General features: G+C 42.9%; 1 protein-coding gene across 2 annotated transcripts in view; it reads right to left on the bottom strand.

The window, feature by feature from the left end:
- Window positions 1–21,632, bottom strand: part of RABGAP1L (RAB GTPase activating protein 1 like) — a 613,081-nt gene that overhangs the window by 146,470 nt on the left and 444,979 nt on the right. For both annotated transcript variants that reach the window (XM_077453243.1, XM_077453242.1), the window contains exon 18: window positions 5,579–5,620. In XM_077453243.1, coding sequence (XP_077309369.1) covers window positions 5,579–5,620 — 42 coding nt within the window. The remainder of the gene's footprint in view (window positions 1–5,578; window positions 5,621–21,632) is intronic.

The raw sequence follows: 21,632 nt of genomic DNA, 5'->3' as shown, positions 1-21,632 counted from the left end.
TTTATAACAATTTTAGTTATTGTGTTTCTTTTGGTATAACTCCATATGCCCCCCAGTGCCTGTTAACTGTACCCCATCTTAGGCACATCTCTAGAGTACAATCCATGAGTTTGTGAATGTGTGGCATGGGCAGCTCTTATTATTTTGTGATACACAAACCTCTTAAAATAAAATAAAAATCTTTTCTTTCTTTGAGCTAGAACTGGCTAAAATGAGAATCACAAATTTTTTTGCTTAGAACAAACATCACGATTCTCTTATGATTCTCGTGATGTAACATAATTTTTCACATTATACAAAAAATTGGCCTAATTTTACTGTTTAGTTTATTTTTAATTCATGAAAGTGTATTTATTCCCTAAAAATTGTGTTTAAAAGACTGCTGGGCAAATACAGTGTGACATAAAATACTGCAACAACCGCCATTTTATTCTCTTGGGTCTCTGCTAAAAAAAAAACGCAGGGGTCGTCTTATACGCCGGGTCAGCCCCTCGGATGGCTGCTTGGTGTTCGGTAATACTGTATGTAGCTTCGGCTACATACAGTATATACCGCTGAGCCAATCCTGGTGAGCGATGTATTCAAATGAATACAAAGCCTGCTCGGATTGGAGTAACGACCTCTACTCTGTAGCCTGCTCGGATTGGCTTGGAGAGTCAGAGGCGCGGGCTGATGATGTTACAGCCTCTGCCAATCCAAGCAGGCTTTGTATTCATTAATAGAATACATCGCTCGCCATGATTGGCTCCAGCAAATACAGGAAGAAGGAAGAAATATGAAGCCTCGAAAGCCGGGTCGTCTTATACGGTAAGTACAGTTTTAAAAGCGTTTTTGTCCTGTAAGATTAGGGGGTCGTCTTATATGCCGGGTCGCCTTAGACAACGGCAAATACGGTATGTTTGGAAGTTCTAAGTAATTTTCTAGCAAAAAATACTGATTTTAACGTGTAAGGGCCCTTTCACACTGGTTTGTCTGTGTACGGTCTCCGCTTTGCTCAGCAGGGATCGATCTGCTGATCCCCACTGAGCAGGTGGATGACAGGTCCGTCTTCACCTACTGTGCTGAGATGGACCTGTCAAAACCCTGCTGTCCTCTATGAAGATCGGATGAAAATGGACCACCTGTCCATTTTCATCCTATCCGATTCTCCAGACGAATGGAAAATAGGGTTTACATCCGTCTGAATTTCACGGACAGGATCAAATATCGGCAAATGTCAGCAGACGTGTTATCACTGACATCGGTGCTCCATAGGGCTGAATGGAGGCTTTGAGCAGGTCTGCTTGAAAAACTGACAGGCGGACCTGATTGGAAAACCGGTGTGAAAGGGCCCTTAGCAACAAGAGCAAGAAAAAGGCTTAGTCTTTAACTGAACTTATTTACAGACAAGTTCACCCCTTTGATCTAAAAGAACCAAATGATACAATGTTCATAGTTATCTCTCAGCGCTGAGCAATGTTGATAAACATTTGCCAGCTTTTTTTACATTTTTTTGCTTTTTTTTTTTTTGACAGCCCTGACCAGAGAACGACTCTGCACTTGTTCTATAGAATCGTGGAAATGCTGGATTAAGATCGTGGGGGGTTAAATCGAGATTGTGATATTTTTAACTATTAATATTGAAGCTCTACCTTGATCCAAAGCCTCCTTTATTTGTGTCTCACATACTCACCCTCCCAGACACTGTAGCTCACGGGGGAGGGTTTCAGGAACTATGGTTGCCACCTCATCCCTTTAGATCCGAACACATATTAATTACACAGGTTCTGTGGCTGAATAAGTTGGTAATTAAACTCACTTGGTGCTTTATCGGTATTTAATTAGCCTCAGAACCTGTGTAATTCAAAGGTTTTCGGGTTTAAAGGGATGAGGCGGCAACTATCAGGAACAGAGGCAGCATTTTCAACCTAGAAAACATTGGGAAGGACTAGGTGTGGCCAGGTACTGAATGAATCATAGGATTGTGACTCATGGGACGTGACAATGCTGATAGCCTTGACCCCTGCAATATCTTCTCACCCAAAACAGTGCATGCAGACACAGCCTACACGAGAGTGGCAATTCTGTTATGATTTCAGGGGCAGTGCAACATTTTTGGTAGAACATCTGTCAGGACCTGAGCTTGAACCTAGGACCTCTTCTGCACCTGGCATTGACTCATCCCATTGAGCTATCTGGGATGCTGGACAGCTCCCTGTCTGATCTATTGGACAATCCTATCTGATCCATTGGATAACCCTGCCTTGTGTCTTGATTGCTGTTGAACCTTGAACTCCTTGCTCCTCCCATGAACTTCCGATATATAAGCCTTGTTTCAGCACTTCCTCTTTGCCAGGCTATTGTGCCTTCTCAGCCAGTGCCTTGCTCTTGTCTTCCCTGCTGCCGTCTGTATTTTGCTACGACTCATGATCGACCCTTGGCTTGTTCCTTGACTACTCGACTGCTTGATCCCAACCTACAACTACTCGTTACCAACCTTTTGGCTTGTTTACTGACCATTCTGTTTGATCCTTATCTGCTCATCAGCTTCTGGACCCCAGCTTTCTCACACCCCTGTGGGGCAAACCTGAGGGGCACGAGCTGGTACTAGCATGCAGATAAATCCATCTCCACCATCAGGAGCTCTGGTGAACACCAGTTAGTAGTTGGACTCCCCACCTCAGGTGAGCCTGTGTCATCTGCCAGGGTGGCTGTCTTTGTACCTATCCTGCTGGTCGGTGGTAGTCCTGCAACTGCTATAGCATCTGGTCTTCAAGCCTGACACCTGATCGTGACACCATCACAAGACGATGCATTAGGTAGACTTCACTGGCAGACTCAACAGATATTTGTGGGACTTTGCTGGGGGCAGAGAAAACTAAGTGCAGATGCGTTTATAATTAGTTGCTACAGAGCTTTTTTGCTAATGGGAAGTAATTGTTTTACTAAGAGAATGATATAAGCTTTCCTGAACAGGAAAGTGTGCGTGGGGTATAAAGGGTTTGAACAGACAGGTGTAACCAACATGTTTTTTGTGTTTAGTTCAAAAGTTCCTTTTATCACCAACGTCAATAAGGTGTTAGGTAAGTGTAAGGCCGCGTACACACGGGCGGACTGTTCGCCCAACTTTGTCCGCTGAACAGTGTTTGGGCGGACAGTCCGCTCGTGTGTGGGCTTTCAGCGGACAGTTTCAGCGGACAGTTTGACGAACAAGGTTTTACGGAATTTCCGAAAAACTGTCCGCTGAAACCTTGTTTCAGCGAACAGTCCGCCCGTGTGTAGGCTTGTTCGTCAAACTAAGTTCCGCGCATGCTCAGAAAGGATTTACACGCCGAAAGTTATAATGCAGTGTATAGGACGTCGTATTTTTCGTCCCGTCGTACGTGCCGTTCACGTCATCGCGCACGGTTTCAGCAAACTGTTCGTTCGTCGTGTGTGGCCATGTCCGTCCATGCTAATTTTGAGCGGACTGTTTGCCGAAACTGTTTGACGAACAAGGTTGGGCGAACAGTCCGCGCGTGTGTACGCGGCCTATGACTCAAAGACTCTGCTCGATGTTGATGGGGCTTAAAGCTTAAGGCAAAGCTTTAGGTAATGAGTGAATCCAATCACTGAATTGATAAACTATCCAACAAACACTGCAACTTTTAAAAGATAGAAAATCCACTCAGTCTAGCATAATCCAAGCGCTCTGCAATTTATTACAACCAAATATCATTGAGCATTCCACACTGGGTCTTCATGAAGCCTGTGTTGTGTGACTTCTCTCTGATGAATTACCAACAGAAATAAAACTTTCATAACAAGTTTAAACAGGGCTGGAACAAAGCAGGAAAGGCACCCACCTCAGGCTCTGTCCTAGGGGAGTGGGTGCCTCTTCTGACTTCACATCTTCAGGCAGTCTCCCAAATGGACTGCTCATTCCTGCAGATAACTCAGGGATAGCATCACTCCCCTTTGTAATTAGGGGATCTTTTGTCAGTATTCACACTGGCCCAGCTTTATAACAGTTTGTTCGTTCTGCACTCCGGTGACGTTACGCGGCTCCAGCAAGATTGCGACAATTAAGTCGGGATCCTCCTACATGCCTGGACCGCCACCAGGCTCAGCCTCTTAGACAGCCACTGAGAGCCTGAGCCAGTTGCTCCTGCCTCCTCCACAGCCCAACGCTCCAGAGAGCACAGGGGGGCAGAGCAGAGAGCAGTGACCAACAATCACCAGTTCTCTGCTCAGGGATCCCTGAGAATCGAGCAATCTGCAGTGTCACTCGGTTCTCAGTGTAAAAACTGGTGGGGGACCAATTCTGCATCCACCAACGTAAGTATAAATCTGCACAAAAAAAAAAGTCCATACTTCTCTTTTGAACAGTCCAGTCCTACTCTTTACTCATTTTTTCATATGGCTGGGGCAGAAGCTGATGCTGCATTCTATCAGCTTCTTTGGAGGACAGATGAGACATCAGGGGTCTAATAGACTCCTGGTGCCTCATTAAAGAGATCATGTCACCAAAAAATCATCACATGCAGAGTTTGTGTCTGCTATGTGATGAAAAAAATTTAAGTAGTAAAAAAAATAAAAAAAACAAATTTAAAGAAAAATTGCAAAAAAAATTAAGTTACACCCAAGCGCTTAAAAATATCCCCCCCCCCCACGTACAAACTTAAAAGCATGCCTGGGGGGGGGGGGCGCCTACCCAAAATCATTGAGAGTGAGAACAATAATTCTAGTACCACAGCTCCTTGGTAACTCCAAACGGATGACCGGTAGGGCCTTTGGTACATGTACTACTTAATTTTTGGATGTTTTATCCCATTGTACTGTTTTATTGTATATGTTTTTCTATTTTCTGTCCTTTTAAAAAAAAAAAAAAAGGTGAATAATGAAGTTATAAAAAAAATTAGGCGCAGACCTGCGCTAGTTTCTATTTCACTCTGAAATAGAAACTGCCATGGGTGGAGCAGAAAGAGGTCTATCTGTTTAATGTGGTGCACGTCACTCCCAACAGTTTATTGCCCCATTATAATGGCCAGGGAAGCTTTGTTTATTTCCTGAAAAGTGTCAAAAATCTATATAAATTATATATGTTGAACCAATTTATCAGTGCAAAAATCTCTACAAAATGTAATCAATCCATTGCATAGTAGCCTTAAAATATCTAACTCCATACAAGGAGACAGGGGTCAAGCAATAGCACAAGTAAAGAGAGATCACCAATGTTTTTTTGCAGTATGCCTGAATAGCAGATGACACATAGATATCAAGCAAATTTTGTTTGCAACAAAGCAAGTATATTCTTGTTAGAAATTTTGTATATAGTAGTCCTACAGAACAAACAGTGCACAGTCCACATGGGCTTTGTCTGCTGCTTAACTGCAGACAGGAAACAGGAAATGTTATTCAGGGAAAAGACATAGTCATAAAGCATACCATAAATTAAGCTAAAAACGTATAAACACTGCCATTTACTGGTTGAAGAATATATCTCTACTAAATAGTGGTGTGCAGTAGTTGTTGCACAAAATACAAATTAACATTGTATTCCAACAATTCTATTCTGAGAACACATACAAAAAAACACTTAACAACAAGTTTAACATACCTTTAAAAGAGCCAGTGCCACCTGGAAGATGATCGTCAGTCCCTGAGGAGAGGAACAAAGATATTATCTCAGTCATATGTACATATTCTACAGTGCCTTGCATAGCTATTCACCACAGTTACAGCCTTTTGAGGTAAGTCTCTACTAATGTTGTACAATTGAATCTTTCATTTTTTTCTCACTGTCCTTCACAAATTGGTAGGTTGAATGGGAAAAATCAGCCAATTAGCAAGTCCTGCCACAAAATTTCAATTAGAGCAAGGTCTGGGCTTCACCAGGGACATACAAAGAAACTCTGGTACTTAGTGGAGCATCTGAGTCATAGTTGTTCAATAGACAATTTCTCCCACGTTAGCTGTGCACGTCAGCAGATACCATTGGCCTCATTGCAATTTTGTGGATGGCCTTCTATAGACAAAGTTGCTGTTGTGACATTTTTTTATTTATTATTATTTTAATAAGCAATTTAACAACGCTTCAAGGGATGTCCAGTCAGATGTTTACAAAACTAACCCTAACTGGAGCCTCCTAAAGCGGTTGCAAACTGCTGGATGTTTTTTTTTCTCTTACCTGCAAGGTAATGTCACAATGTGCTAGTATGCAAGGCATACTAGCAGATTATGTGAAACCTACCTGAAAACGAAGCATTCCAGCGATAAACCCTCATCACCAGCTCTGTGACTGAAATGCATGCGGGAGCCACTGTTCATGGCACAGGGCTCTGAAGGAACGGCATGGGTGGCCGTTCCTTCAGAGCACATACGCCAGTATTGTCACTGGTTGCAAGTACAGCAAATATCTCCTAAACGGTGCAGGAGATATTTACATTACCTATAGGTAGCCTTACTATAGGCTTGCCTATAGGTAAAATTTAGTAATGGAAGTTTACTTCCTCTTTAAAGACTTTAGTCTCGACTTGCTTTCATATGCTTTATAATGTTGCTTAGATACGTTCTTTACTAAAATGGAGACTTCCAAAAATAGATTTATAGAACTTTGGTAGTTTCTTAAAAAAAAAACAGCAGCCACAAATACTGTAGCTGCTAACTTTTAATAAACAGACACTCCTGTCCAGCACTGCTCTCACTTGGGCTGATCCTTCACTGGTCTTTGGGTCCCAGGTGCCGCCATCTTGGAAGTGGGAAGCTGGCTTGGGGTTTCACAGCCAACTCCCTATTGTGTATCCGTAAGATACACTGTACTTTTCGGATGGTCCTGCAGTCTCCTGGGACGTGTGATGTGTTCCAGGAGGTTGTGGGTAGGGGGCTAAACTTTTGCTTTGCTTACACAGACATATATTTTAGGTGAAGTTCTGCTTTAAGATCATGTGACAATACCACATGACCGGGGTCCTCTCAAATAATTATGTGACTTCTGTAGAAAATACTAGTGCAAAAAAGGAAATGCGCATAAAAAAAGCTACATAGTAATATATGAATAATGTAAATATCCATTCCCACTTTAAATATGGTTGTATCAGAGCTCATTTATGAGTTTGAAAGCAACGATACACAATAAAGATTTTTTTGTAAATTATTTTAAAAACGATGTATACATCCGTTTCTGATTACACATTAGGACTACTGAAATTTTACTTACATCAGTGTCAATAAATCGTATAAATCCATTTTAATTTCAGGCTTAAAAATTTTCAGAGGGTTGGCAATACTTGGAACACACCATAACTGCCAAAGACACACGAGAGGTTTTATTCTCACTTTGCATTAGCATACTAGACCATGGGATGACTAAACTATAACACAAATGACTTTACAGAAATAACATTTTAGAAACATTTCGTAATTCCATATTCAAAAGCCAAAAGACTATTTATTTTCTGTGCACCTTATAACTTATTTGCATAAATCATTGCTGGATGAAGAGCAGCTACCTTCTGTTTAACGTGATTGTAAAGGTTTGTTTCAAAAAAAATAAAACAAACACGTTATACTTACCTCCTCTGTGCAAGGGATTTGCACAGAGCAGCCCTGATCCTCCTTTTCTGGGGTCCCCTGGCTGCGCTCCTGACTCCTCCTCCGAATCGAGTGCCCCCCCATGGAGAGCTGCATTTCCTGGGGGCACTCGTGCAGTGCGCGCTCCCGAGTCCTGCTGCTGCGTCCATTGACACAGACACTAGGACTCGGCCTCGCGTCACTGGATTTGAGCCATTGGCTCCTGCTGCTATCAATCTATCCAATGAGAACCCGAGATATCAGCTGGAGCTGCTGGGCTAGTTCTCGTCGCTGGAAAGATCGGGTTCAGGTAAGTAAAAGGGGGGCTCTGGGGGGCAGCTGCATCCACCAAAAAAGGTTTTTCACCTCAATGCATGGAATGCATTAAGGTGAAAAACCTTGAGACTTTACAACCCCTTCAACAAAGGCCTGGTTCATATATATGCGAATTGGATGCATTTTGAACCACATCTGATCTTGGATGACAAGTGAAATAACGCTGGTTTTCATCGAAGCTGTTCACATACAGTATTATGCGGTACATCTACAGTGCAAATTGAAAAAGAGTCCTGTGCGTTTTCTGAACACCGTGGTGCGGTTCAGGTGCAAATTCCAGGCTCATTGAATTCTATGGGAATGCTGAATCGCATGTCGTCACTTATGGGGGTTGGGAGGGACAGCACTTGGTATGGATTTTAAGGGGAACCCCATGCCAAAATGTAAAAAAAGAAAAAAAAAAGAAAAAAAAAAAAGAAGTGTGGGGTCCTCCCCCAAATCCATACCAGACCCCTGATGGACGATGGATCTACACTAAGGGATATTGTTTTTTTTTTTAAATGAAGGACTTGTCAAAAACTGTGTGTAGGTTATTTATTTTTTACACTTTTTTGGTAAATGAGTAGGGGTACAAATGGGGGAGGGGGGATCAGGGGGCCCCCTTGTTTAAAGGGGGCTTCCAGAGTCCAATAGGTCACCAGCTGCACACCCACAATCACTGGGCCAGGGTTGGGAGGAAGAGGCCCTTGTGCCCAGCATGGGGACAAGGGGGGGGGTTCACCCCCCCCTTTATTGGCCTGCCAGGCTGCATGCTTGAAAAGGGGTCTGCTATGGATTTTGGGGTGGGATCCCATGCCATAATAATTTGGTGTGGGTCGAAGAGCCTGGCATGGATTTGGAGAAGGGACCTCAGAATGTTTTTTTTCCCCCAAGTTCTATTGCCGGCAGTTCTTTTATTTACATTCATGAGTCATTGATTGCTAAAGACGCAGCAGCCACCCGCTTCTATAATTTGCATCCAAACCATATATGTAAATCGCAGCTGACTCGCTAAACAGTGAAAACAATCCTGAAATTCACACCACACATATGTGAACCCAGCCTAATAGGTTAAAAACGATTGCCATATTCCTACTGCAGACTGGACTGAACCCACCCTGTTGTGTTGTGCTGTAATGCCTGGTGTTTGGGATCGCCAGCAGAACTCCATGAATGTGTCTTCTTCAGATTAAAGGGGTTGTAAAGGTAAAAATGTTTTAAGCTATTACCACTCTCTGTTACATACTGATTTAACCCCTTTAAAGGTTGAAAAAGTGTGCCAGCATGGTGATTATTATGCAATTAAAGGCAAACTTTTTTCAACACTTTAGGGCAGTCTTTGTCAACCTTTTCAACACAGAGAAACACTTGAAATGAATTTTCAGTCTGAAGGAACACATGATACATTAGTGTGATGGATAGTGCGAAGAATGCTTCTTACACTTGTAGTTATTGAGAAGAATTAACCTCTTACAGATATCTAAAAAGGTCAGTGGTGTCAGTGGGAACTTATCTGAGAGGCAGAAATTGTTCATTGCTCAAGGAACCCCTAGTAACCTTTGGAGGAACCCTGGTTGAGAAACCCTGCTTTAGGGCCTACCCACAAGTGTGTTGGTTCAATTTGCTCAAAGCTGGCTGGGTGCAATAACAAGCTTAAGTCCATTGCTTCCAATTGGCTCATTTCACACCAATATGTTGTGTTGCTGTGTGCATTGTAGATATGGAATAAGCTGCATTTAAAGTCAGCACAATGCATTCAAATGCATTGCACTGAGCAGTAACACACGATAAGGAAAGATTTTTTTTTTTATTTATGCTGATACTGTGAACAAAATCCTGCACATCAATGTGAGGTGTAAAAACGGCCGTCAGCACAAGGCAATGGGGATTGTTTACTAAAATTGCATGGTGCAAAATCTGGTGCAGGTTTGCATAGAAACCAACCTTCAGCTTCAGGGTTTTAGTGTCAAAGCTTAATTGAGCAAGCTTAAGTTAGAAGCTGATTGGCTACCATGAACAACTGCAGAAGATTCTGAATGCTCCAGCCTTTCTAAATCTCCCCCAATGTGTTACAAAAGGACATTAAGACAGGTGTGTATCAGAATATAGAAATTATCAACACACACTGCTACTGCGAAAATATTTTCCCTGAGACCTGGTGAGGCCTATTTACACTCTTGTAATTTAGGCCTCATTCACACGTACGTACTTAAAGTGCATGTACAACCTCACATATAGCCAGTGAAGTGACTGGGCCTCAGGTGATACACAGAGATGAAACATACCTGTCTCTCTGCAGCTATTTCTTCTCTACATCTGTTCAAAGTTCTGGATTTATAAAGCTTGGTCAGAGTGAAGAAAAAAAAAAAGCAGGTTACAGTCTCCAAAGCTCAGTGAGGAGAGCTCTGAGAGATGATTGGAGGGTTCCCCCCTTTCACACAGCACACAAGAACAAATCTGAGGTTGTCAATCAGCTGGAGATCCCTCTGTCACAATTTTTCTCTTATACTGCGTACACACAACCGGACTTTGAAGGCAAAGGTCAGACGGAACGAATCAGATGGACAATTCGATCGTGTGTGAGCTCCATCGGACCTCTGCTGTCCAAAAATCTGACAGACTTTAGAAATGGAACATGTTCCAGTGCCTATGGAGAAATCCGATAGTCTGTATGCTAGTCCGATGGACGAAAAATGACGTGAGGGCAGCTATTGGCTACTGGCTATGAACTTCCTTATTCTAGTCCGGTCGTACGTCATCACGTTCGAATCCGTCGGACTTTGGTGTGATTGTGTGTGGCCAAGTCCGTTCGAACTCTGCTGAAAGTCCGTCAGGAAGACCGTCAGACCTAGTCTGACAGAAAGTCCGGTCGTGTGTACGCGGCATAAGTGTCAGGAAAACTTGTCAGAAGTTATGCTGATAGCTGATAGTCATGCTGATAGCAGAGGAATGAAGCAGCAGACAGAAATTACACTTAGTGCTCTTAGTTGATACACACTATAAAGGGATATGCTTTGTTCATATATCACGTCTGAGGCTTACAACCACTAAGCATACAGTTGTGTGAGGGGCCATGTTTTGCTTGCATGGGATGCACAAGTGATCCATGCATCTGTGTGCAGGCAGTCCCATTCATTTCAATTGGGACACAGCAGCTGCACAGATACAGTCGCTGCTCCCAAGTTGACATCCGAGTGGGTGCGGGTGCGTATCCCTGAATGCAGACAGTGTGAGTTTAGGGGACCTGCACCCACATGGATGTCAAATTGGGAGCAAAGGCTGTGTCTGTGCAGTCGCTGCATCCCAACTGACATGAATGGGTCTGTCTGTATGCAGATGCACAGAACACCTGTGCATCCCATGCATGCAAAATATGGGTGTACACTTAGGAATGCCCGTGTGACCAAGCCCTTAAAGTGGCTCTAAAAGCTGAAAGTTGTACCATAATGCATTCTCTGCATTAAAGTGGATGTAAACCCGATTCAAGAAATTTGAGCTGGGCACATACAGTATCTCACAAAAGTAAGTACACCCCTCACATTTTTGTAAATATTTTATTCCATGTGACAACATTGAAGAAATGACACTTTGCTACAATGTAAAGTAGTGAGTCTACAGCTTGTATAACAGTGTAAATTTGCTGTCCTATCAAAATAACACACAGCCATTCATGTCTAGTCCGCTGGCAACAAAAGTGAGTACACCCCTAGGTGAAAATGTCAAAATTAGGCTCAATTAGCCATTTCTCCTCCCAGGTGTCATGTGATTCATTCGTGTTACAAGGTCTTAGGTGTGAATGGGGAGCAGGTGTGTTAAATTTGGTGTTATTGCTCTCACTCTCTCATACTGGTCACTGGAAATTCAACATGGCACCTCATGGCAAAGAACTTTCTGAGGAGATGAAAAAAAGAATTGTTGCTCTACATAAAGATGGACTAGGATATAAAAAGATTGCCAAGACCCTGAAACTGAGTGGCAGCACAGTGGCCAAGACCATACAGCAGTTTAACAGGACAGGTTCCACTCAAAACAGGCCCACATGGTCAACCAAAGAAGTTGAGTGCACATGTTCAGCGTCATATCCAGAGGCTGTCTTTGGGAAATAGACGTATGAGTGCTGCCAGCATTGCTGCAGAGGTTGAAGGGTTGGGGGGTCAGCCTGTCAGTACTCAGACCATATGCTGCACACTGCATCAAATTGGTCTGCAAGGCTGTCGTCCCAGAAGGAAGCCTCTTCTAAAGATGATGCACAAGAAAGCCTGCAGTTTGCTGAAGACAAGCAGACTAAGGACATTTATTACTGGAACCATGTGCTGTGCTCTGATGAGACCAAGATAAACTTATTTGGTTCCAATGGTGTCAAGCGTGTGTGGCAGCAACCAGATGAGGAGTACAAAGAAGCATGTCTTGCCTACAGTCAAGCATAGTGGTGGTGGGAGTGTCATGGTCTGGGGATGCATGATTGCTGCCGGCACTGGGGAGCTACAGTTCATTGAGGGAACCATGAATGCCAACATGTACATACTGTGACATACTGAATCAGAGCATGATCCCCCTCCCTTCGGAGACTGGGCTGCAGGGTAGTATTCCAACATGATAACGATCCCAAATACACCTCCAAGACGACCACTGCCTTGCTAAAGAAACTTTGGGTAAAGGTGATGGACTGGCCAAGCATGTCTCCAGACCTAAACTCTATTGAGAATCTGCGGGGCATCCTCAAACTGAAGGTGGATGAGCGCAAGGTCTCGAACATCCACCAGCTCCGTGATGTCATCATGGAGGAGTGGAAAATGACTCCAGTGGCAATCTGTGAAGCTCTGGTGAACTCCATGCCCAAGAGGGTTAAGGCAGTGCTGGAAAATAATGGTGGCCACACAAAATATTGACACTTTGGGCCCAATTTGGACATTTTCACTTAGGGGTGTACTCATTTTTGTTGCCTGCAGTTTAGACATTAATGGCTGTGTGTTGAGTTATTTTGAGGGGACGGTAAATCTACATTGTTATACAAGCTGTACACTCACTACTTTACATTGTATTGTAGCAAAAATTAATTTCTTCAGTGTTGTCATATGAAAAGATATAATAAAATATTTACAAAAATGTGAGGGGTGTACTCACTTTTGTGAGATACAGTATATCTGCAGTGTTTTCTTATCTCTCTTCAAAGTCCTGTGGCTTTCTCCTGCTCCATTCTTCTGTTATTAGCATGATAACTTCCAAGTTCTCCATCAACTGAAATAAAACCAGGCTGGATTTTGTGTTGTGGGAGGTTGCTATAAATCGATTAGCAGAGAGCTGAACTATTCACCTGACAGCTTTGAAAGTCTGTCTGTGTGGAAAGGGGGGTGTGCCTTTCCTCCAATCAGCTGTCTTGGCTGTATGCCCAGCTCAGTGGATTGCTTTAAGAAGGGCCTGGATTATTTCCTAAGTGTACATAATATAACTGGGTACTAACATTTATAGGTAAAGTTGATCCGGGGAAAATCCGATTGCCTCTCAGGGGATCAGGAAGGAATTTTTTCCCCTGCTTTAGCAAATTGGATCATGCTCTGCTGGGGTTTTTTGCCTTCCTCTGAATCAACTGTGGGTATAGAATTGGGTATATGGGATTGTATGATATTATTTTTTTTTTTTTTTGGTTGAACTTGATGGACATGTGTCTTTTTTCAACCTGACTAACTATGTAACTCTGTAACTTCACTTCTAGCACTGAACAGGAAGAGATAATCTCTAACATGGTCTGCTCTCTGCTATATAAAGTTGAGGACAGCAGATATAAGATATACATATTATATGTAAAACTTATGTAGGGAGATTTGTTTAATCTCTGTGTATCATCTGAGGCTGTTCACTTCACTGGGTATATGTGAGGGTTCACATCCACTTTAACCACTTAAGGACCGCCTCCTGCACATATACGTCGGCAGCGGACCCGATCGGGTCACAGAGCTGAAGAACAAGGAGAGGTCTGTGTAAACAAACCTCTCCCCGTGCTTCCTAGTGTGGCTGTTACCGATAGTCTCTTCCCTTTTATAGGGAAGGACGATCAGTGACGTCACATGCCAGGCCACGCCCCCCACAATAAAAAAAAACACATAACGGCATACATAACACCTTCACTGCCCCCTAGTGGTTAACTCCTTCACTGCCAGTGTAATTTACACAGGAATCAGTGCATTTAAATAGCACTGATTGCTGTATAAATGACAATGGTCCCAAAAATGTCCGATGTGTCTGCCATAATGTCGCAGTCACAATAAAAAAATCGCTGATCGCCGCCATTACTAGTAAAAATTTTTTAATAAAAATGCTATAAAACTATCCCCTATATTGTAAACGCTATAACTTTTGTGTAAACCAATCAACAATCGCTAATTGGGTTTTTTTTTTACCAAAAATATGTAGAAGAACACGTATCAGCCTAAACTGAGGAAAAAATATATTTTTTGTATAGTTTTGGGGGATATTTATTATAGCAAAAAGTAAAAAATATTGAATTTTTTTCAAAATTGTTCGCTCTATTTTTCTTTATAGCGCAAAAAATAAAAACCGCAGAGGTGATCAAATACCACCAAAAGAAAGCTCTATTTGTGGGAAAAAAACAACGTCAATTTTGTTTTGGAGCTATGTCGCATGACTGCACAATTGTTAGTTAAAGCGACGCAGTGCCGAATCGCAAAAACTGCTCTGGTCAGGAAGCGGGTAAATTCTTCCGGGGCTGAAATGGTTAATGTTTATAAAGTTATGCACTTGGGAGCTAAGAATATGCATATATCATACATACTAGGTGGAGTACAACTGGTGGAATTGGTGGTGAAGAAGAATCTGGGGGTTTTGGTAGATCACAAGCTCAAACAAAAGCATGCAACGCCAAGCTGCGGTTTCCAAAGCGACCAAAGTCCTTTCTTGTATTAAGAAAGGTATGGACTCCAGAGAGAGAGATATCATTTTGCCCCTGTACAAATCATTAGTAAAACCTCATCAGGAATATGCAGTTCAGTTTTGGGCACCAGTTCTCAAAAAGGATATAGTGGAACTAGAGAAAGTGCAGAGAAGGTCAACCAAACTGATAAGAGGCATGGAGGAGCTCAGCTAGGAGGAAAGATTAGAGGCACAATCTATTCCCTCTTGAGAAGAGGAGATTAAGGGGGATATGATCAACATGTACAAAAACATACGTGGTCCATATAGTGAACTTGGTGTTGAGTTATTCACTTTAACCACTTTCAGACCGGACCATTTTGCTGGTCAATGACCAGAGGTCTTTTTACAATTTGGCACTGCGCTGCTTTAACTGGTAATTGCGCGGTCATGCAATGTTGTACCCAAACAAAATTTGCGTCCTTTTCTTCCCACAAATAGAACTTTCTTTTGATGGTATTTGATTGCCTCTGCGATTTTTATTTTTTGCGATATAAACGTAAAAAGACCGCAAATTTTGAAAAAAAATGATATTTTCTACTTTTTGTTATTAGAAAAATCCAATAAACTCAATTTTAGTCATACATTTAGGCCAAAATGTATTCAGCCACATGTCTTTGGTAAAAAAAAAGTCAATAACTGTATATTTATTGGTTTGCGCAAAAGTTGTCACATCTACAAACTAAGGTACGTTTTCTGGAATTTACGCAGCTTTTAGTTTACGACTGCCTATCTCATTTCTTGAGGTGCTAAAATGGCAGGGCAGTACAAAACCCCCCCAAATGACCCCATTTTGGAAAGTAGACCCCCTAAGGAAATTGATAAGTGGCATGTTGAGCCCATTGAATATTTTATTTTTTTGCCTCAAGCGATTGAATAATGACAAAAAAAAAATTTTTTATTTTTTTTACACAAAGTTGTCACTAAATGATATATTGCTCACACATGCTATGGGCATATGTGAAATGACACCCCAAAATAAATTCTGCTGCTTCTCATGAGTACGGGGATACCACATATGTGGGACTTTTTGGGAGCCTAGCCGCGTACGGGGCCCCGAAAACCAAGCACCGCCTTCAGGCTTTCTAAGGGCGTAAATTTTTGATTTCACTTCTCACTACCTATTACAGTTTTGAAGGCCATAAAATGCCAAGATGGCACAAAACCCCCACAAATTACCCCATTTTAGAAAGTAGACACCCCAAGCTATTTGCTGAGAGGCATGTTGAGTCCATGGAATATTTTATATTTTGCCACAAGTTGCGGGAAAATTACAAACTTTTTTATTTTATTTATTTTTTTCACAAAGTTGTCACTAAATGATATATTGCTCACGCATGCCATGGGCATATGTGAAATGACACCCCAAAATAAATAGTGCTGCTTCTCCCGAGTACGGGGATACCACATATGTGGGACTTTTTGGGAGCCTAGCCGCGTACGGGGCCCCGAAAACCAAGCACCGCCTTCAGGCTTTCTAAGGGCGTTACAGTTTTGAAGGCCATAAAATGCCAAGATGGCACAAACCCCCCCAAATGACCCCATTTTGGAAAGTAGACACCCCTAAATTTAGGGGTACACTAGTGAGACTAGGTAATAAATGGTGGGTGCCCTGAAACTATAAAAAAATAACCAACCAGCGTCACCTGTAACAGTTATATGGTGATCACTGGTGAAAGGGTTAACTAGGGGGCAATCAGGGGGCTTTATGCGGTAGTATATGGGGGTCCCTGGCGCTATAAAAAGCTGCGGCGAACCTAAATACCTACCTGCCTAACTAGCGTCACCTGTGACACTAATACAGCGATCAGAAAAATGATCGCTTATTAGGCTGGGTTCACACTGGAGCGATGCAGGAACGCCACGAATCTGCGGCGGGTTCCCGCATCGCAGGCCTCCCGGCGGCAGTTCACACTGCCCTATGCGAACTGCTGGGAGTGTCAGTGAAATGTTAATGACACCCCCAGATCAGTTTGCATATCGCAGTGCGATCTGCAAACTCGGATCGCATGGTGTGAACACCCATGCGATCCGATTCTGCTGCGGACCAAAAAAAGGGTCCCGTGCGAGTTTGTGGCGGGTGCGGCGGGTGCGACACGAATTCAGCCATACTATCTGTATGGCTGAACTCGAATCGCGCAGAGATCGAATGTGATTTGCACTGCAGTGCGGTGCGAATCACATCCGTTCTCATAAACCGCTGCAATGTGAACCCAGCCTTAGTGACACTGTCGACGGGGGGTGATCACGGGGTTAAACCTTTATTGGGGGGGTTAGGGGGTACCTTAGAACTAAAGGGGGCTAACCCTAACTGCCCTAACAGTTATTACAGTCACAAATGACACCCGCCGGGTGATCAGGGGGTTAAACCTTTATTAGGTAATAAATGGCGGGTGCCCTGAAACTATAAAAAAATAACTAACCAACCAGCGTCACCTGTAACAGTTATATGGTGATCACTGGTGAAAGGGTTAACTAGGGGGCAATCAGGGGGCTTTATGCGGTAGTATATGGGGGTCCCTGGCGCTATAAAAAGCTGCGGCGAACCTAAATACCTACCTGCCTAACTAGCGTCACCTGTGACACTAATACAGCGATCAGAAAAACGATCGCTTATTAGGCTGGGTTCACACTGGAGCGATGCGGGAACGCCACGAATCCGCGGCGGGTTCCCGCATCGCATGCCTCCCGGCGGCAGTTCACACTGCCCTATGCGAACTGCTGGGAGTGTCAGTGAAATGTTAATGACACCCCCAGATCAGTTCGCATATCGCAGTGCGATCTGCAAACTTGGATCGCATGGTGTGAACACCCATGCGATCCGATTCTGCTGCGGACCAAAAAAAGGGTCCCGTGCGAGTTTGCGGCGGGTGCGGCGCGAATTCAGCCATACTATCTGTATGGCTGAACTCGAATCGCACAGAGATCGGATGTGATTTGCACTGCAGTGCGGTGCGAATCACATTCGTTCTCATAAACCGCTGCAATGTGAACCCAGCCTTAGTGACACTGGCGACGGGGGGTGATCACGGGGTTAAACCTTTATTGGGGGGCTTAGGGGGGTACATTAGAACTAAAGGGGGCTAACCCTAACTGCCCTAACAGTTATTACAGTCACAAATGACACCAATGCAAAAAAAAAAAATGCAATTGGTGTCACTGTGACTGGGGGGGGGGCAGGGGTAATTGGGGGGGTGATCGGGGGGTGAAGGGGGGGTGTGAGTGTGCCTGGCATGTTCTACTGTGTAGCGTCGTGTTGGTGCAACTCACCGATCCTCTCTCCTCGGTGCCGGAACGAAAAATACCGACACGGAGGAGAGATTACATCACTTCCTCTCCTGTGTTTACATTACAGGAGAGGAAGTGATGTCACGGAGCATTTCCATTAGTCGGGAGTGATCGCGAGGGGGTGGCCATGAATGAATGGCCGCCCCCTCATCCCGGATCGCTCCCGAATGAATACCGACCGCCGCAGGCACCGGGGGGGGGGGGGCCCGATCGGGCCCCCCACCCGCGGGAAGGCAGGGACGTATATATATGCCCATATGCCTGCCCGTGCCATTCTGTCGACGTATATCGTCGTGCGGCGGTCGGCAAGTGGTTAAGGTCATCACAGAGGACAACAGGGCACTCTTTAAATCTAGAGAAAAAAAGATTTCATTTCCAAATACGGAAAGTTTTCTTCACAGTAAGAGCTGTGAAAATGTGGAATAGACGCCCTCCAGAGGTGGTTCTGGCAAGCTCAGTATATTGCTTTAAAAAGGCCTGGATTCTTTCCTAAATGCACATAATAGAATGGGTACTAACATTTATAAGTAAAGTTGATCCAGGGAAAATCTGATTGCCTCTCGGGGCATCAGGAAGGAATTTTTTCTCCTGCTGTAGCAAATTGGAGCATGCTTTGCTGGGGTTTGTTGCCTTCCTCTGGATTAAGGATGAGCTCAGGCGTGTTCACATGCTCCACGTGCAGAGCCCGCCAGGAAGTTGGCGCAGTGCTGCACTAATCACAGGCAGTGAGACATTTCCCGATCTCTGCAGCTGCACTTTGGGGCAATGTATCACTGCCTGTGATTAGCGCAGTGCTGTGCCGGCTTCCTGGCAGGCTCTACACGTGGACCATGCGAACACGCCTGAGCTCATCCTTACTCTAGATCAACTGTGAGTGAAGCATTGTGTATATGGGATTGTATTTTTTATTTTATTTTTTGAACTAGATGAACTTGTGTCTTTTTTCAACCTAACTATGTAACTATACTGGTGTGCCGGAGGGGGGTGGTGAAGTTTGGGTTCTAAGATTTCCCCTGGTGAGGGGTTTTCCCTAGTGGGATCGCAGTTTGATCTATAAGATCAAATTTCTACTTTATCTGGCATCTTACGTCAGGAATAATTGGTGGTATGATATTTGATTCCCTTTTCATACCTATTCTTAATTTTTTGATGTGCTCCATCTGCTTGTGGATCCTATTCTTGAAAAATTTTCAATAAAAATACTGAAACAGAAAACACGGGTCAATACATGATTGACATGCGTTAAGCCGTGTTTTCCATTTCAATATATTTTATGAAAATATTTCAATGTCAATGCACAAAAGAAAATTAATTCACTTCCCTTAACGCCAAAAAACCCCCCCAAAAAAACACACCTCTACACACACGCATAGTGCTAAATGGACTCTTACATTCAATTCTATAAATGTAATTCACTTTTGCCAGACTGTCTATAAGGTTTACAGAGGCAATTATCCAGTAGGAGGCACTATTGTCAAAAAAATGTTAACCTCTGGTTGATAAGTTTCCTGCTTTTGAAAGCAAGAAAAAATAAGGCGTTTATAATATTGAAAGTACAGTAGAACTCAAAATTGAAGCTCTGGTACTGGGAAGCACACAAGGTTAAAAAGCAGGTCTGCTGTACCCTTCATTTCCAAAGTTCTGCTGTATAATACACAACTGAAAAGACCTCACTTTGCTACAGCTTTGATTGTGGGGATGGAACGCCAGAGGAACATTTCACTGAAATAAATGAGGACTGTCTGTGACAGCTGCTGCACACATTGCTAGACCTTTATCTGCTATGTCACCCTTCCTGCCAGGGATGTCATGCTTCCTAACCTGTCAAGTATCTCCTGGCAGATGCTGCCGCATGAGTGACAGGATCAGAGAGCTCCCACTGACTTCCACACGCAAACAATGCGGCATCACCAGCTCAGCGTGGAATTTTTACAAGATTTAAAATTTAAATATTGAACTAATCCAGAGATGGCAGCATAGAACCTTTCCAGACAAGTAATAGAATAAGACACCTACAGAGCAACCAACAGTTGTTCTATAGTCTGACAATCCGCTGGCAGCGGGCTTCATTGATCAATTTAGACAAAACTAAAACTGCTTGAAAATATGAGCGTCTAGACCATTTAAGGGTGCGAGAATCGTGATATAAATACTAAAAACTCCTCACAGATACTTGTCAAGTACTTTTGTCAAATGTGAATGTTTTACTCCATCGTGGGTGGTTTTACTCCTTAAATAAAAGTAAAAAAAAATTCTGTCCGTATAAAATTGGTGCCATAGAGGAGTCCTCCATCTGACTGCAATATGTCTATTTAATGTGGAACTGCATTGCATCTGAGCACCACAAAACAAATATGCTATATAATTGATTTTTAATATTCAAAGCAAACTCCCCCATCCATCCAGGTCTCCATGCTTTATTCTGCTGAGGAATCAGTTTGAAAAACACCCCCTGGCATTTTTGGAAGTGCCCATCTTGAGTAAGGGCAGATGATGCGTGTAGAATTCACTTCCTGGAATCCATCTGCCCTTACTTCAGTCATGGGCTTATGAGCCAAGAACCCTCCCTCCCCTCCTGAAGACTCCTGGGATGTATGACATATGCTTAGGCATGGAAACCAAGAAGTAACTGAAGATATGCAAAAAAAAAAAAGTTAAAAAAGGTAAATATGATATACTTTACTATTTACTAATGCTAGCAGCATAAGGATTACAACTAGTCCATGTTGATCGAGAGAGTGAAGTTCCACTTTAAGGGCCAGTTCACACCACATGCAATCCAGTGGATTTTTTTGTCCATCAAAAACGCATGGAAAGTAGGTTTTATGGTTTCCAATAGGATAGTTCACACCAGTGCAGTCAGTTCCAGGTCTTTTCAGTTCCAAGAAACAAAAAATAGAACATGCTGCATTTTTTCTGCACTGGGCTGCATTAAAGTGCATCAAAAATGCACTAGTATGCATCAAAAATGCATTGGACCCCAGTACAGTGAAAAAAAAACAAAAAAAAAAACACAGGAAAAAAACAAATTCATTAAAAATTTAAATGAAAACTGAATTATCAATTTAAAGTGGAACTACAGGGAAAAAAACAATTTCTCAAAACAGCACAATTGCAACAAATTACTACTAATAATTTGTATCCTATATCTGCAATGCTGATCTGTACTGTACAAATTACAGTTTCATTTATGTCAGAAACTACAAAGAACGCTCTTCTTCTGTGACAGATGGCTATAGTACAGTAAAGCCATATTCGGCTCACGGGCCTGGTGTTTGACATATATGCCTTAGCCATTTGCCGCCTGGACAAATTTTGACATTTCCCACATACATGTTAAAATCAGCATTTATGTGCTATAAAACGTTAGACCCCCAAAATATATTTTCCGAAAGCAGAGGCCTTGGAGAATAAATTGGTTGTTGCTGCAATTTATTTATGTTTGTGCAGCCATTTATCAATAGCAAATTTTATGAAAAAACAAAAACCACTTAAATGAATTTAAGTGCACACAATATAATGCCCACATTTTTGGTACAACATAGAAGGTGATGTTGCGTTGAGTAAATAGA

Source organism: Lithobates pipiens, unplaced genomic scaffold (assembly GCF_037356315.1).
Source record: "Lithobates pipiens isolate NorthernLeopardFrog02 unplaced genomic scaffold, aLitPip1_a1.2 Scaffold_23, whole genome shotgun sequence".
Lineage (NCBI taxonomy): Eukaryota > Metazoa > Chordata > Amphibia > Anura > Ranidae > Lithobates > Lithobates pipiens.
Note: the sequence above shows the minus strand (reverse complement) of the source record. Positions and strands in the feature narration are given on the sequence as shown.